Source organism: Gadus chalcogrammus, chromosome 12 (genome assembly GCF_026213295.1).
Source record: "Gadus chalcogrammus isolate NIFS_2021 chromosome 12, NIFS_Gcha_1.0, whole genome shotgun sequence".
Lineage (NCBI taxonomy): Eukaryota > Metazoa > Chordata > Actinopteri > Gadiformes > Gadidae > Gadus > Gadus chalcogrammus.
Window position 1 is genome coordinate 17,420,318 of NC_079423.1, and position 14,931 is coordinate 17,435,248.

A 14,931-nucleotide genomic window follows, 5' to 3' on the forward strand; every position below is an offset into this window, starting at 1 on the left:
GAGAAGGGGGAGTGCTTCGGGGAGTGGGGGAACTAGCCCAGACTAGCGAGGAACCGGAGCCAAGGCGATGTTGAACAGGTCCCGTTTAATGTGTGAAGGAGATTCATTCAGAGAGCGGCTGGGAGCCAGCGACCCACACAGGCATGCAGCGACCTCAGCACTCATCCCAGGGACGGGGGGGGTCGGCAGTCTCTCGTGTTTCACAGTGATGGTTCCTGTTCCACGTGTTCACCGATGACAGAACGCCGTCCGGGTCGTGGTTCCGGTCCGGTCGAAGGTTCTGGTTCTGGGTTCCGGTTCCGTTGACAAAACGTATGAAACCGGACAAAATGGCGGAATTCACAAATCTGAAATGATGGCAAACCAGCAAATAAAAACAATATATATATATAATATAAAATAAAAAATAAAAAACGGCAAACAATAGCTTCTGATCAATCACCAATACGAGTACATCGACCACTCCAACCAATGACCCGTGTCGTGAGTTCATCTTGAAGACCAGGCCGTGTCGCGTGAACGTGTGACGTGACCTACAGAGGTCGGAGGTCATCATCAGGGGTCTGTGGCACATGATGTTTTTTTTTTTTTTTTTTTTTACCGTGTCGTCCGGAAAAAAAAAAAATGAAAATGTAATAAGCGGCAACATCCGTAGAGCATTGTTAGGGGTCGCCATGGAAACGTCCGTGTGAAGAAGCTCCTCGTACCGAAAGACTGTTGTGGAGAACAGGAATATATACAAATAATACCATGGAGCGCCCCCTGCTGGCCCCCCCCCCACTGGTCTGCCCCTCACCCCTACTGGCCACCCCCTCACTGGTTCGCCCCCTCCCCCCCGGGCCGCTGGGAGGCACTCTACAAAGCTCCACCCCAGTGTGTAGAATACTGTCTGTAAGGTTGGGGGTTCGAGTCCGTACATGGTAGCATGCTGGCAGGGGGGGGGGGGGGGGAACCCCCAGCGCCTTTAAAGCTTGTGGAAGATATAAAAAAAGCACGTAACAATTCTGTAAAAATGTAAAACCGCTATACTATAATAAAAAAAACTTTACAAATCCAACCGTAACAGATGCTGCTTTCTTGTTTTGTATTATATATATATATATATATATATATATATATATATATATATAGTTCTATAAAAAGGCACGATTTCAGCCCCTTCACAAGATGAGGGCTCTCAGGGGGAGGGACAATAGAAAGCATCCTGGTTGTTCTCAGGGGCGGGACTATAGAAAGCGTCCTGGCGGGACAATAGAAAGCGACCTGGTTGTTCTCAGGGGCGGGACTATAGAAAGCGACATGGTTGTTCTCAGGGGCAGGACTATAGAAAGCGGCCTGGTGGTTCTCAAGGGGTGGGGCAATAGACATCGTCCTGGTGGTTCTCAGGGGGCGGGACTATAGAAAGCATCCTGGTTGGTTCTCAGGGGCGGGACTATAGACAGCGTACTGGTGGTTCTCAGGGGCGGGACTATAGACAGCATCCTGGTTGGTTCCCAGGGGCGGGCCTATAGACAGTGTCCTGGTTGGTTCTCAGGGGGCGGGACTATAGACAGCGTCCGGCCAGTTCTCGGGGGCGGGACTATAGACAACGGGGGGGGGGGGGGCGGGTCACACGTAGGCGCCCAGGGCGGCGTGGAACTCGGTCAGGCACTGGACCAGCTGCTGGAACTTGGGCCGCTCCTCCGGGTCCAGCGCCCAGCAGCACGCCATCACCGCAAACCTGCAGGGAGCACAGCGGCCAATCAGAACGGAGCGGGGAGTACAGCGGCCAATCAGAACACAGCATCCAAGACAACACTAACCAGAACACAGCACGCAACACAACCAATAAGAACACAGCCCACAGCACTGCAACCAATCAGAACAAATAACCAAACCCCAACATCCAATGAGAATACAGAACCAGACCCTAGAAACCAATGAGAATACAACGGGGAACAGAACAACCAATCAAAAACAAAGAACCAGAGATCAACAGCAACCAATCAAAACATGGTAGGTAACAGAACAACGCAGGCAACCAATCAAAGAACAGAACGACAACAACCCTTAAATATACAGAGCCTGCAGGAGCCAACCGCAACACAGAAAACAGAGCCGCCAGGCGGAGCAGAAGCCGAGCCAGAACACGACCCCCCAGCCGGGTAGAGAGGAAGCTGATCCCATCAACACCTATTCTTGCCAAAGGTCAAACCGCAGGAACAGCGTGTGATTTTGTGCTGGACTGATTCAAGTTTTCATTTGGTTTGTTTGTGGAGGGAGGAACCGGCCCAACAATCAATCACTACTCTGTTGTTTGGGAGACGCCAGCCTCTCGTTCGCTGGAAACACACTCGTCACCTGAAAACAGAACCTGTGAAAACTGAACTCATACGCTCACTCACCTGCCAACACTACCGTCCCACGGTGAACTGCAGGGCGGGGTCGTACTGTCACTGAGTCTACAGATTTTCTGGGTCTGATTCTTGTCGTTTTATTATTTCTAACACTGTCCTGTACTTTCTGCTGTGTCACTAAGAAAACCCTTCACTGAACCTAGTAACTCTAAGACTAAATCCGTTGTAAACACACTCATTTAGCGCTGGAATGTGGTGCGTGCTTGTTCTGTGCCCTACTGTACTCTGAAGAGGAGTTCAGGGCTCGCAAACATCGCCTTGGTGTTTGAGAAGTAGAAACCCGAGTAATGGGAACAAGAAGACCAACACGCCCCCCTGCAGTGACTACATATCGACTCTAAACATCCCTGTGAGATCGCAATCTGAGGGGATATTAATGAGAGTAAGAAACAGACGAAAGCATGGCCCATTAAATATTAAACCATCAAACGGCTTCTGTTGGAAGCATATCGTGCAGCTAGAGAGAGAACAAACACCAGCCCAACACACTCCGGGGCCGACTGCATTCTAGGAAGCTCCAGAAAATTCCTGGGAACACCTTCGGAAAAACGTTTGCCTTCTTTAGATTGGCATACATTTAGCCAGACAATGATCGGATCTGCATTTGTGAAGTTAGCGATTAGGGCTGGGCGATATGACGATATATATGGTGTGATGATATAAAAATGTCTATCGTTTCATATTATGCATATTCATATTATATTGTATTGTCGCAAATCACTCTTTACGGTAATATTTTTCTTTATTTGGACGACGCTTTACATTCTTCCGCACGGCACATGAAGGCAACACAAACAAACATTGAGGAGGGTGAATGGGACAATTCTGAAAAGGAGAAGGACTCCGACAACCAGCCAAGACAAAGTGAGCTCGTCCCTAAAAGAGGAGCTACTTCTATCGCATGGACGTGGTTTGGGTTTGAAAAGTCGAACACAGACCAGAAAATGTACTTTGTAAAGTATGCCGCAAACCGGTCCCCTCACCAGACACAAACAACCTATTTTACTACCAACGAAAGAATCACGACAAACAGTACAGAGAGAGTCTACGGATGAAATCCAAAGTACAGTCGTTGAGTGCTCAAAACTTGCTTGTTATTTTCTATTGTGAAACTTATTTTGCTGCATTGGTTTGAACTTGAAAGTGTTCCATGTTCACATTTCGTATTTTATATACCAATATTTATGTTAGGCCGGTATTCATTTTTGTTTGCCGCTACAATACAAAGTTACATTGTTAAAGACTATTGGTATGTTTGGTTTTAATATTTTTGAAAACCAACCAAAAAAGTGTTTTATATTTACCTTTTTAGATGCATTCATATTTTATATTTTGTTACATGCATAATTTGCACAAAAGTTCTAAATAAAAGGAGAAAAATAATTATGAGTAAGTTATCTTTATTTGTAGAGTATATAATTAAAAATGTAATACGAAATAGGCCTTTCCATGTGGTCATTTTATATAAACAATTTATTCATTGAATTTACAGAAAATGTGCTATATCGTGATATATATCGTTATCGGGATATGAATGACCTATATCGGGATATGATATTTTGGCCATATCGCCCAGCCCTATTACCGTGTTTTGTTCGTCAAGTTCACGATGTTCGTAGACGATGTTTTTAAAGTTAAGGATATTCGCAAACCATGTTCGTAAAATGTATTATGTTAATAAAGTATATTGTTTGTAAGTTCACGATGTTCGTAAAGTTCCCGATGTTCGTAAAGTTCCCGATGTTCGTAAAGTTCAGGATGTTCGTAAAGTTCACGATGTTTGTAAAGTTCACGATGTTCGTAAAGTTCACGATGTTCGTAAAGTTCACGATGTTCGTCAAGTTCCCGATGTTCGTAAAGTGGTAGCGTTGAAGGCTATGAGGGACGGTGAGGTGACTTACAGCTCGTCAGGGCAGTTGATTGGCTGAGCTATCCTGTAGCCGTCCTTCAGGTAGGCCGACATCTCGAAGGGGTCGATGTCCACGTAGGGCGTCTGGCCCAGGGTCATCAGCTCCCACAGCGTCACGCCAAACGCCCACTGAGGAGGAAACACGACGAAATGAGTGAGTGAACAACACGCATCGACACAACACACAGTGAACACACAATGACACAACAGAGTGAATACGCATCCGGCTCAATGCATTGACAACACGGGAGGAGTGAGCATCACATTACTTTGGCATTACATAACGTTAGTCATTGACAGGAGACACAAGTCTGACTAGTTACAAAAGGAAAGCAAAGACCTCTGAGTCAGCCAGATAAGGGAGTGAGATGCAATCATTCCCCGAAAGTACCAACATGTGATCTCCAAGCTCACAATTAGGATGGAAAAATTGAGCAAACGTAATAATAACTGAGGAACAAAAAGTTTTCCAGGGAAATATTGGCAAAATGCACTTTAGATATTAAGCATTCTTACCAAATGTTTTGATAAGGAGGTCGGGAGGGCTAACAAGGTACCGGTGCAATCAGCCCTTGAGCCAGGCACACTGGTTACTTGGATGCCAAGATTTTCCATTGACAACAGATAACGAGCCATCTACATGATGAATTACACTTTTATGAAAGAGACTACAATCTGGTCCTTTTGTGAAAAATAAACCAAATTAAGTGGCATTTCCTCCCAGGGCATCACTAGTCATTTCACCATCACCATCATATCACATGCGCTCATTAATCCACCTGGTCTAGCCCCACTAGGAGACCAGAAGGCCCCAAACTGAAGTTTAGAACCCGCGCCCGTCCAATCAGATCGGGCCAACGGCCGTCTCCTGTAAACAAAGTTCCCCACCGTGACGCCAGGGTCCCCCGAACAACAACACACACTCCCTTTAAAGGACATGTGGGGACTTCAGGAGCACAGAGAGAGAGAGAGACAGAGAGACAGAGAGAGCGAGAGACTATAGTGATGAATGGGCAGTGCGTAGCGTGAACTCCATTCATGGAGGCGGCGTTGCCAGCGCTGCCCGTGTGCGGGCGGCCTGGAGAGTGTCTTGCGGAGATCCCCCACGCCACCGGAGCCCTCCCGAGGGGACGGGGGGGGGGCGTCCTACAATACCCTGGAAGGGCTAGGGCCCTCAGCTGTTGTATATGTCTGGCTCCGCTTTCCCCCCAGTGTGTGAGTAAAGCTAATTGCCAAAGCGTCACAGCGATATATATATACAGCAGTAAATTGTTTTCTCGCTAGAATGTCTTTACTGTAAGTGAATGTGTGCGTTGACCGGGCCAGGAAAAGGGCGGTGGGGTGTGTGTGTGTGTGTGTGTGTGTGTGTGTGTGTCAGTGTATTTATATACAGAGCGTATTTTATCAAGTGTTATTATCATCTCATTATCTAGATGATGATAGTCTATTTAGGACAGTCTATTTATACACAGGGCGTATTTTATCAAGTGTTATCATCATCTTATCATCTAGATCAGTGTTTCCCAAAGCTTTTTTTTTTTAAATTACAAACCATCGTGACCCAATTCACAATAGGCCTTATCTATAAAATCGTGAGAAGAACACATTTGTGCATAAATGAACATCCCTGAACGTTTTTACTGCCAATTCCGCATCCCATTATATATGAACTTTAACCAGCCATTTCGAAGAGATAAATCACAACTTTGTTTTATGCACTCGTTATTGAAAACATAATACACATATTAAATACTTTATAAATCAGACCAAATAAATACATTTAGGCAGAGTTAACATCACCTTGTTTTGGCCATCTCATTATTATTATTTCCTCTAATCAGTAAAACAAACACAATGTACGTTAGCCTTTCAACTAGATTCAATGTTAAAAGTAAAATTCTCAGAACAACAAACATTCAGTACTATCAAAAACATGATTCTTGTTTTTTTTTAAATGCTAATGTGTAAAAAAAATAACATATATTCTTTTTTTATTTACATTTATTTTGCGACCCAATTGAAATGTGGGTCTTGACCCAGTCCTTGGCAAAGACTGATCTAGATGATGATAGTCTATTTAGGATCGTTTTTGGCACAGTCTATTTATACACAGAGCGTATTTTATCAACTGTTATCATCATCTCATCATCTAGAACTGAGGCCTCATGCTTTTGTAATGCGGTGGAGGTTCACACTAAACCACAACCGAAGGAGGGACCGGAACCTTCTCCTCGGGACAGTGGCAGTTGACGGGCGTCATGTGACCTGTGGTTAAGATGTCACGGCCCGGATGAGCGCATCAGTCGTCAGGTTCCTGTAGGAGCTGAAGTTCCTGTTCAGGCAGACCTTTGAAAGGTCATTGTTCTCACTTTTGCATTTTATTTGTCGATGCATCAACCAACTGGTTTGATCTCATTTTATATTTACATTTTACATCTAGGGGATTTTCCGACGCTTTTATCCAAAGCGACTTACAGCCGTTCATACACACATTCACACCCCGACGGTTGAGTCGACCACGCAGGGCGACAGCCAGCTCGTCAGGAGCAGTCAGGGTGAGGCGTCTCGCTCAGGGACACCTCGACACTCGGCTAGGAGGAGCTGGCGATCGAACCAGCAACCTTCCGGTTAGCAGACAACCCGCTCTACCTCCTGAGCCACTGTAACTCACCTCAGTGATTTGACAGCTGGATTGTGGACCACTAAATGGACCAATCAGGAGACAGGGAGATGGATAGAAATAATCATCCTAGAGAAGGATGACCCTTAACCCCTACCTGCTCCTTAATGACATGGCGGTGACCTCACTTTGGATAAAATAGTCTGATAAATGACCCAACTATATTATATTATAATCTACATATAGGGCATTTAGCAGACGCTTTTATCCAAAGCAGTTCATGCACACATTCACACACCAACGACGGTGTCCACAATGCAAGGCGACAGCCGGCATTCATATATATGACGTAACCTTTAATAACACAGTTTACACAGTGCTCCGCCAGGAACGACAGAACCACAGCCCCCCCCAGAGTGAACCCCCGGCTGCCTCGGCGTCTCACCACGTCGCTGGCGCTGGAGAAGTCGTGGTTGAGCAGACTCTCCAGCGCCATCCAGCGCACCGGACGGTTCTCGTTGTCCCCCAGGCAGTGGTAGTCCATGGGGAACAGGTCCCGGGACAGGGCGTTGTCCGTGATCTTCACCTGCATGTTGTCATCGATGCTGGGGGAGACAGGGGAGGGAGGGGAGGGAGGGAGGGCGTTATGCGTCGTGAGGAGGAAGGGCCACACGCGACAGAAGAATAGGTGCTGCAAGATTTAAGAGCTGGAATCTGAGTCATTAGTTGGAAGTTTCCTAGCCATCCGTCAGCCATTAGCGATGGAAACGTCTGTCCTGCTTGACTGTCAGCCGGCCTCTGTAAGAGACCATGAGAACGGATACCACCACATCTCCTGGGTCATTTCTGACCAATCAGGACAGCTCTCATTCATCTAAGGAAAAGCTCTTATTGAAAAAATTGCAGATTATAATGTGAAGAAGACCCGATCATACAGATGAACCGAAAACAGACATCGCCCCTCCGTGGTTCATCAGGAGGATCCTGATGTGTGGGTTCAGAGGTGCAGGTCACCTCACCCCGGGGACTAGAGACCCCAACGTACCCACGTGGCGATGCAGCACCTGAATGCTGGTTAGGCCTTAAGCCACAGCGCTATACGCTGTGGTGAGCCCTGGCGATACAGCTTGAGCCAAGCACAAAATGAGTGCATTCAGCTGCAAATTTGAGTTTATGTTCCGTTCCAGACCACAGTAATGGAATACGTTGCACTAATAGTAATGGAGCTAACACCGTGTTTAAGGGTGTGTGTGTGTTTGTCTGCGCGTGTGTGTGGGTCCACCAGGTTTAGTTCTATTCAGAATCTCTGTCGGCACTTGCAGCCCTCATTGAGAAGCTATTCCAACCTAAATTGTCAACATTGTTGACGCACAGCGTTAGTGGAAGGTGAAACCACCAGCGAGACCCAACGCTTTTAAAACGGTGTGGAGCTGAGAGACGTCTGAGGTGGGAGAGGGAGAGCGGCGGGGAGCCCCGGCACTCACACACAGTTCCTGGCAGCCAGGTCTTTGTGGATGACCTCTCGACGGGCCAGGTAGCTCATCCCACACGCCACCTGGATCACCATGTAGACCAGGTCCTGCTGAGAGACCGCCTGGGGGAGAGAGAGACAGAGACAGAGACAGAGACAGAGACAGAGACAGAGACAGACAGAGACAGAGAGACAGAGACAGAGAGAGAGACAGAGACAGAGACAGAGACAGACAGAGACAGAGACAGAGAGAGACAGAGGGACAGGTTAGAAGGTTTATTTAAAAAACTCAAAACCCTCATCAAAGTCAGCAGAGAGGTGTTTCCACCAGGGCAGAGCGCTCCCGTGTGCAGGAGACGTCGGCCTCTGGCGACAGCAGCAGCAACAGGTCGTTTGCGCGGCGGTTTCCTGACGCTCCAGCGTGTTTCCTTCCTAAAGGAACTCGGCCGGAGTACGAACCCTGGAAGACGGAGCCGTCAATCCTCACGGGGAGGCGGCACCAACCACAACAACAAAGTGCTGAGCAGAGAGATAAGCATGAGTGTGTGAGGCGTGAGCCCCTTGTTTACATTCATTCTGTGCAGCGGGACGACATGTACGAGTCAGAACTGAGGTCAAAGGTGACCAGAGTTTTAGGTGCGTTACGGTGCAAATTGTTTTCCACTAGCCTCAACGCTCTGAGTCAGAGGAAATCTATTACACAAGACCGACGCTCAGGTATGACTGACGCACACACGCTCTCACAAGGCACGCACACACTTAAAACTCTCATACGCACACGAACTCAGTCACACTCAACACAAACCTCTCGCACACACCAGCGCACAGCTCTCACACACTCTTCTTGTTGTGTAGTGCTTGGGGCGGGGCCAGAGGAGGTCATGTTCAGCTGTCAGCGTGACGAGGTCCAGGCTGAACAACAAGAGGAGCAGGAGATGGGAGGAGGGCCCTGGGGGCCTCTCTGAACCTTCTATCGTCCTCAGCAGCCGAGACGTGCCCCTGACGCCTCACTGAATCCTCTTTGGATGTGCAGAAGCTTGACACACACACACACACACACACACACACACACACACACACACACACACACACACACACACACACACACACACACACACACACACACACACACACACACACACACACACACACACACACACCTCATGCCTTTGTTTAGTAGGTGTGGCGTTCTGTGTACATGTACGGTTCTTATGCAACACCGTGGCCGGTGATTTATGAGGTGTTCTGTGTGCCCGCCTCTTCTCTGACACGGCGTCTAGTACAGCCAATGCCCGTCGTCCTAATCCCCAAAATCAGTTGGGTGAAAAGCTCAACTGATATCAGCATACAAAGGCGGGGCGCTGTGTGTGTCTGTGAGCTACGCAGGAGGCGGAGCTGTGGCGAGAAGGTTCCTCAGGCCATCCTAGAGAGGAGGTTCATGGATCGATCGCGGTGGGGAGGTGAGGAGGTTCATAAAGCGATCGCAGTGAGGAGGTTCATGGATCGATCGCAGTGAGGAGGTGAGGAGGTGAGGAGGTGAGGAGGTGCATGGATCGATCGCGGTGGGGAGGTGAGGAGGTTCATGGATCGATCGCGGTGGGGAGGTGAGGAGGTTCATGGATCGATCGCGTGAGGAGGTGAGGAGGTTCATGGATCGATCGCAGTGAGGAGGTGAGGAGGTTCATGGATCGATCGCGGTGGGGAGGTGAGGAGGTGCATGGATCGATCGCAGTGAGGAGGTGAGGAGGTTCATGGAGCGATCACGTGAGGAGGTGAGTAGGTGAGAAGGTTCCTGTGGGGAGGAGGTTCATGCAGCCATCTTGGAGAGGTTGTGAGTAGGGGTGTGACCGGGTACACGTGTAACCGGTTAGTAAATCATAACCGTTTAGGAAAAATCAGGAAACGAAAATCGAACTAAACGATCTAAACTCTACCCTCCATTGGTCGACTGTGGTCCACTTAAAAAAAATAAAATAAAAAATAAAACGGTTAACCGTGTACACGAAAAAAAAGGGGTAGTGTAACCGTTTACAATATTTTGTAACCGTTCACACTCCTAGATGTGAGGAGCTTCTTGAAGCCGTCCTGGGATTGAGGCACTTGAAGTGACTGTGGTGAGGAGGTTCTTGAGATCAGCCATGTGAAGGTACTTCTTGGGGAGGACTGGCCGTGATATCAGGCGTTCAGCCACGACCACCAGATGTTCAGTTTCGGAACTTCTGCCAAACGCTAATGCTAGTCTTTATGTCTTAAAAAAAACAAAACATGCCAACACACGTGCACTCCCATGCCAGAGCTCTCACACCCTGCTCACTGACACTTGAAGGTATGAATGAGTGGCCGTCATTGTCTCCAAGAGCCAGAAGAAACATTGAGAAAAGTGCACGAATGAGTGGCTGGGTGATTGTTTATCGGAGTCCAGAAGACAAGTGGAGGAGTTTATGAGCGAATGAATAAATGAACAAGCGTCGGAATCTTCAGATTCCAAGACCACGATGAGAGTGAACGAAAGAACGAATGAGTGATTTGAGTTAGTGCAAGGGTGATTGTTTTATCAGTCTCCCAGGAGACATGTGAGGAGTTAATGAGTGAGTATCGGGATCCTCCGATTCCAAGACCACAATGGGACTGAGTGAAAGAATGAATTAATGAGCGAGTGAGAGGGTGATGTTCACCAGACTCCAGGTGTTAGGAGATGGAGGAGAGGAGCGAGGAGTTTCACCTCAGACTCAAACAGAGCACTGATTGTTGCTAGCGGAGACAAGCTTCGTCTTGCGATGGGAAGCCGCCTATTTCAAACACCTTCTCAGAGCACCTCTCATCTGTGGGCCCTATTGTGCGCGTGTGCGTATGTCTCCTGGCAGGAGGACGGGTTGTATATCAAGAGCGCCGTGCCAAACACACGCAAGACACCCCGAGGGAAGCGAACATAGCTGAGCCATTGTGTTCTACCGCACATCGAACCACCCCCCCCCCACCCCCCCCATGCCCAGAGCCTGTCGTCTGCCTTCACACAGCACATAATAACAAGGCAAACCCGCAGATTATTGGTCAATTGGGGCCGAGTCTGAACAGGGAGACGGTGATTACACAACAATGATCCAGCTAATGTGTTGAAGGGTCTGGACCTAATGCTCCGCCGCGAGGTCAATGAGAAGGATACTGTCAGGTTGGGCTGTTGATTGAGGAGATGAGAAGCCAAGCCTCAAAAAGGTGTTTGTGTGTTCTATATAGGCTAGCTATAATTTACAACATGAGCTACCAGTACACTGAAAGTAACATTCTGATACTGCTTATTAAGTGCTAATTTAACATTTTATAAAGAAGGTAAACAAGCTTGATCCTTATAAGCTTTATGCTCATAAACTAAAGAAAAAATATATTTGACTGAGAAGAAAAGAGAAGGTAAGCATTGCAGAAAAAGTGAGAAGCTAAGAGATAGCGATAGCTCACCTGGGATTCGTTTGCATCGACTATATCTTACACTGGCGCTATACTCCGCAGCGCTACAATAGCTGGAGGGTCGCTCCAGCTAAGCAGTGCAGAAGCTATATGCTAAGAAGCTAACTAGCAGGAGCTCACCTGGGGGTTGTTAGCCTCCGCTAGCTTGCACTGGCGCAGGAAGAGCTTGAGGTTTCCCCAGGCCATGAAGGGCAGTAGCACCATGGGCGACTCCCCGTCCTCCGTGCACACCTGGCTGATGGGCAACAGATTCCTGGAGGAAACACAAAACAGATGGAAATAAAGGCATTATATATGAGGTCTTCATTTTTCACCACTTCACCAGGAGCGAGACAGTGAGGGCTGACACTTCACCAGGAGCGAGACAGTGAGGGCTGACACTTCACCAGGAGAGACAGTGAGGGCCGACACTTCACCAGGAGAGAGACAGTGAGGGCCGACACTTCACCAGGAGAGAGACAGTGAGGGCCAACACTTCACCAGGAGAGACAGTGAGGGCCGACACTTCACCAGGAGAGAGACAGTGAGGGCCGACACTTCACCAGGAGAGAGACAGTGAGGGCCAACACTTCACCAGGAGAGAGACAGTGAGGGCCGACACTTCACCAGGAGAGAGAGTGAGGGCCGACACTTCACCAGGAGAGACAGTGAGGGCCGACACTTCACCAGGAGAGAGACAGTGAGGGCCGACACTTCACCAGAAGTTCGCAAGGAAGGAGGAACCGTTTGTCTGTTTGTGAAGGTTTTTCCACCGACGGTTCAGCGGGCACAAGCTGTTGTGACTCCGCTCAGCGACGGAGCTCAGACTGGATTCCAGAGAGGTGTGAGACGGGGAAAGTGGTGATGGGAAGGCTGCGATGGTGGTTGTGCAGGGAATGGGGAAGTGGTGCTGGTGGTGCTGGGAAGGGTGTTTGTTTTGAGACACTGACCACTGCCAGAAAGGGGAAAGAGGAAGGGACTGAGGCTCCGCCCCTGGTGTCCGCTCCGGGATACGGTGAGTCACCTGTTGGCAGCTCGTCACCAAAACCAGCCGGGGTCGTGACCTCTTGCCGTCTGAACTTGCCGCTCCAAATCACCTCACCAACACGATCTCACCGACCTCCCGTGCCACATACGTGGAAAACGAATTTCCACGTTTAAACCTCGACAGATGATTCCGGGAGTCATTAACTCCATTTCCCAGAAGTGACAGGGTGGCATGTTCCACCCATCACCGTCTGCTGCTGTACGGGTCTCCTAGCACCTCCATGAGCACACATTCACAGTCTGAGAGCATTCCATAGAAGGGGTGACTACCCGGTCTTGACTTGGGACAGGGTAGCTGTAGGCTTCAGCCTAAGAGGAGGTAGCGTGCTCCAGGAGGTACACCCAGCTCCCGTCTGGAACGATTAGCTAGGCATGCCTGTTACGCAAGCTCAACCTCTGTTGTATGAGAGTTATTTCACCCATCGCGGCTTATTTTGCACTTCTATGTGACTTAACGTCTACTAACCCACCAGGAGATACGCTGAGGTGAGGGGCCTCCCAAAATGCCTTTGCGCGCCAAGGACACTGTGTTATACTCTGCATCTTCTATACAAAACACTCAGAGCCCGCGAGGTGACACACCTGGGCAGGTGAAGTACCTGGCCAGGTGAGGTACATGGGCAGGCGAAGTACCTGGCCAGGTGAGGTACCTGGCCAGGTGAGGTACATGGACAGGTGAGGTACCTGGCCAGGTGAGGTACATGGACAGGTGAGGTACCTGGACAGGTGAGGTACATGGACAGGTGAGGTACATGGACAGGTGAGGTACATGGACAGGTGAGGTACCTGGCCAGGTGAGGTACATGGACAGGTGAGGTACATGGACAGGTGAGGTACATTGGCATGGGAGATACCTGGCCAGGTGAGGTATCTGGTCAGGTGAGGTACCTGGTCAGGTGAGGTACCTGGCGAGGTACCTGGGCGTCCCGACTCACCTGTGGTGGAGCCCCCGCAGCTTGCAGCTCTCTGTCAGCATCATGGTGACCTGGACCTCTGACGCATTATCTAGACCCCAGGTAGAAAACAGAGAAAGGTTACACACACACACACACACACACACACACACACACACGTCAGCTAACAAAGGAGCACATGGTGAAACACTCATACACACAATGCTCCAGCCCAACACACACACACACCAACCCCGACATCCAGGCTGCAGACGTCAATCACACGCACCGAAACCACCACCACAAAAGTAAGGTTACACACCCAAACTGCCACAACACTCCGGAAAACACACTACCAGAACACTCCTCAGGTTACGAACTAAGTACACACCAACCCACCGAGGAAGAAAGAAAATGTGTGATGGTTCAGTTGGTGTCAAAGCCGCCACACAGCTTTCCATAGAAGTAAGCCATTACACACACACACACACACACACACACACACACACACACACACACACACACACACACACACACACACACACACACACACACACACACACACACACACACACACACACACACACACACACACACACACACACACACACACACACACACACAGGGGGGTAGGGCCCGGGAGGTCCTGGTTCTTAATCTGAGGCCGCAGTCTGGCCGCATCTGGCTCACCTAGCATGCCACGGGACCAACAATTGTTGCTCTAACAGGAAGTGTGGGGGGGGTCTGAGCCTGGCATGAGGCTGCCGCCTACCGCGCCCTGCGCAAACACCAGGCGCCGGGGGGGGGGCAGAGGTCAGCCGTCATGGCAACCCGATGAAAGGTAAGAACAATGTCGCTGGGAGACCCGCCCCTACCGGGAACCCTTGAGCCTTCGTTACTTGGCCTCGGGCCGACGCCGCGGAGAAGGGCTCCACTCTCGGACAGCGGTGTGTGTCCTGAAAGACCGCCACCGACGCGTTTGTCAAGAACCGTCCTCTCTGAATTTTAAACGGTCACGATTTATGTCGTGACCGTTATGTCTTTTATTTAAGTCTTTGCAAGTTGGAGTCGGAGCGCATCTCTCTCTCTCTTCCCCCCCCCCCCCCCCCCCCCCCCCCCCCCCCCCCAACACCGTGGAGTCCGAGGGCAAGCAG

The 14,931-nt window shown here is 49.3% G+C and overlaps 1 protein-coding gene across 2 annotated transcripts in view; it reads right to left on the reverse strand.

The window, feature by feature from the left end:
* Positions 1-1,607: 1,607 nt before the first annotated feature.
* Positions 1,608-14,931, reverse strand: part of ryk (receptor like tyrosine kinase) — a 45,518-nt gene continuing 32,194 nt past the window's right edge. For both annotated transcript variants that reach the window (XM_056603607.1, XM_056603605.1), the window contains 6 exons: positions 13,820-13,889; positions 11,979-12,111; positions 8,410-8,519; positions 7,371-7,530; positions 4,298-4,434; positions 1,608-1,720 (listed from right to left, as the gene is read on the reverse strand). In XM_056603607.1, the coding sequence (XP_056459582.1) occupies positions 1,609-1,720; positions 4,298-4,434; positions 7,371-7,530; positions 8,410-8,519; positions 11,979-12,111; positions 13,820-13,889 (722 nt within the window). In that variant the 3' untranslated portion in view covers position 1,608. The remainder of the gene's footprint in view (positions 1,721-4,297; positions 4,435-7,370; positions 7,531-8,409; positions 8,520-11,978; positions 12,112-13,819; positions 13,890-14,931) is intronic.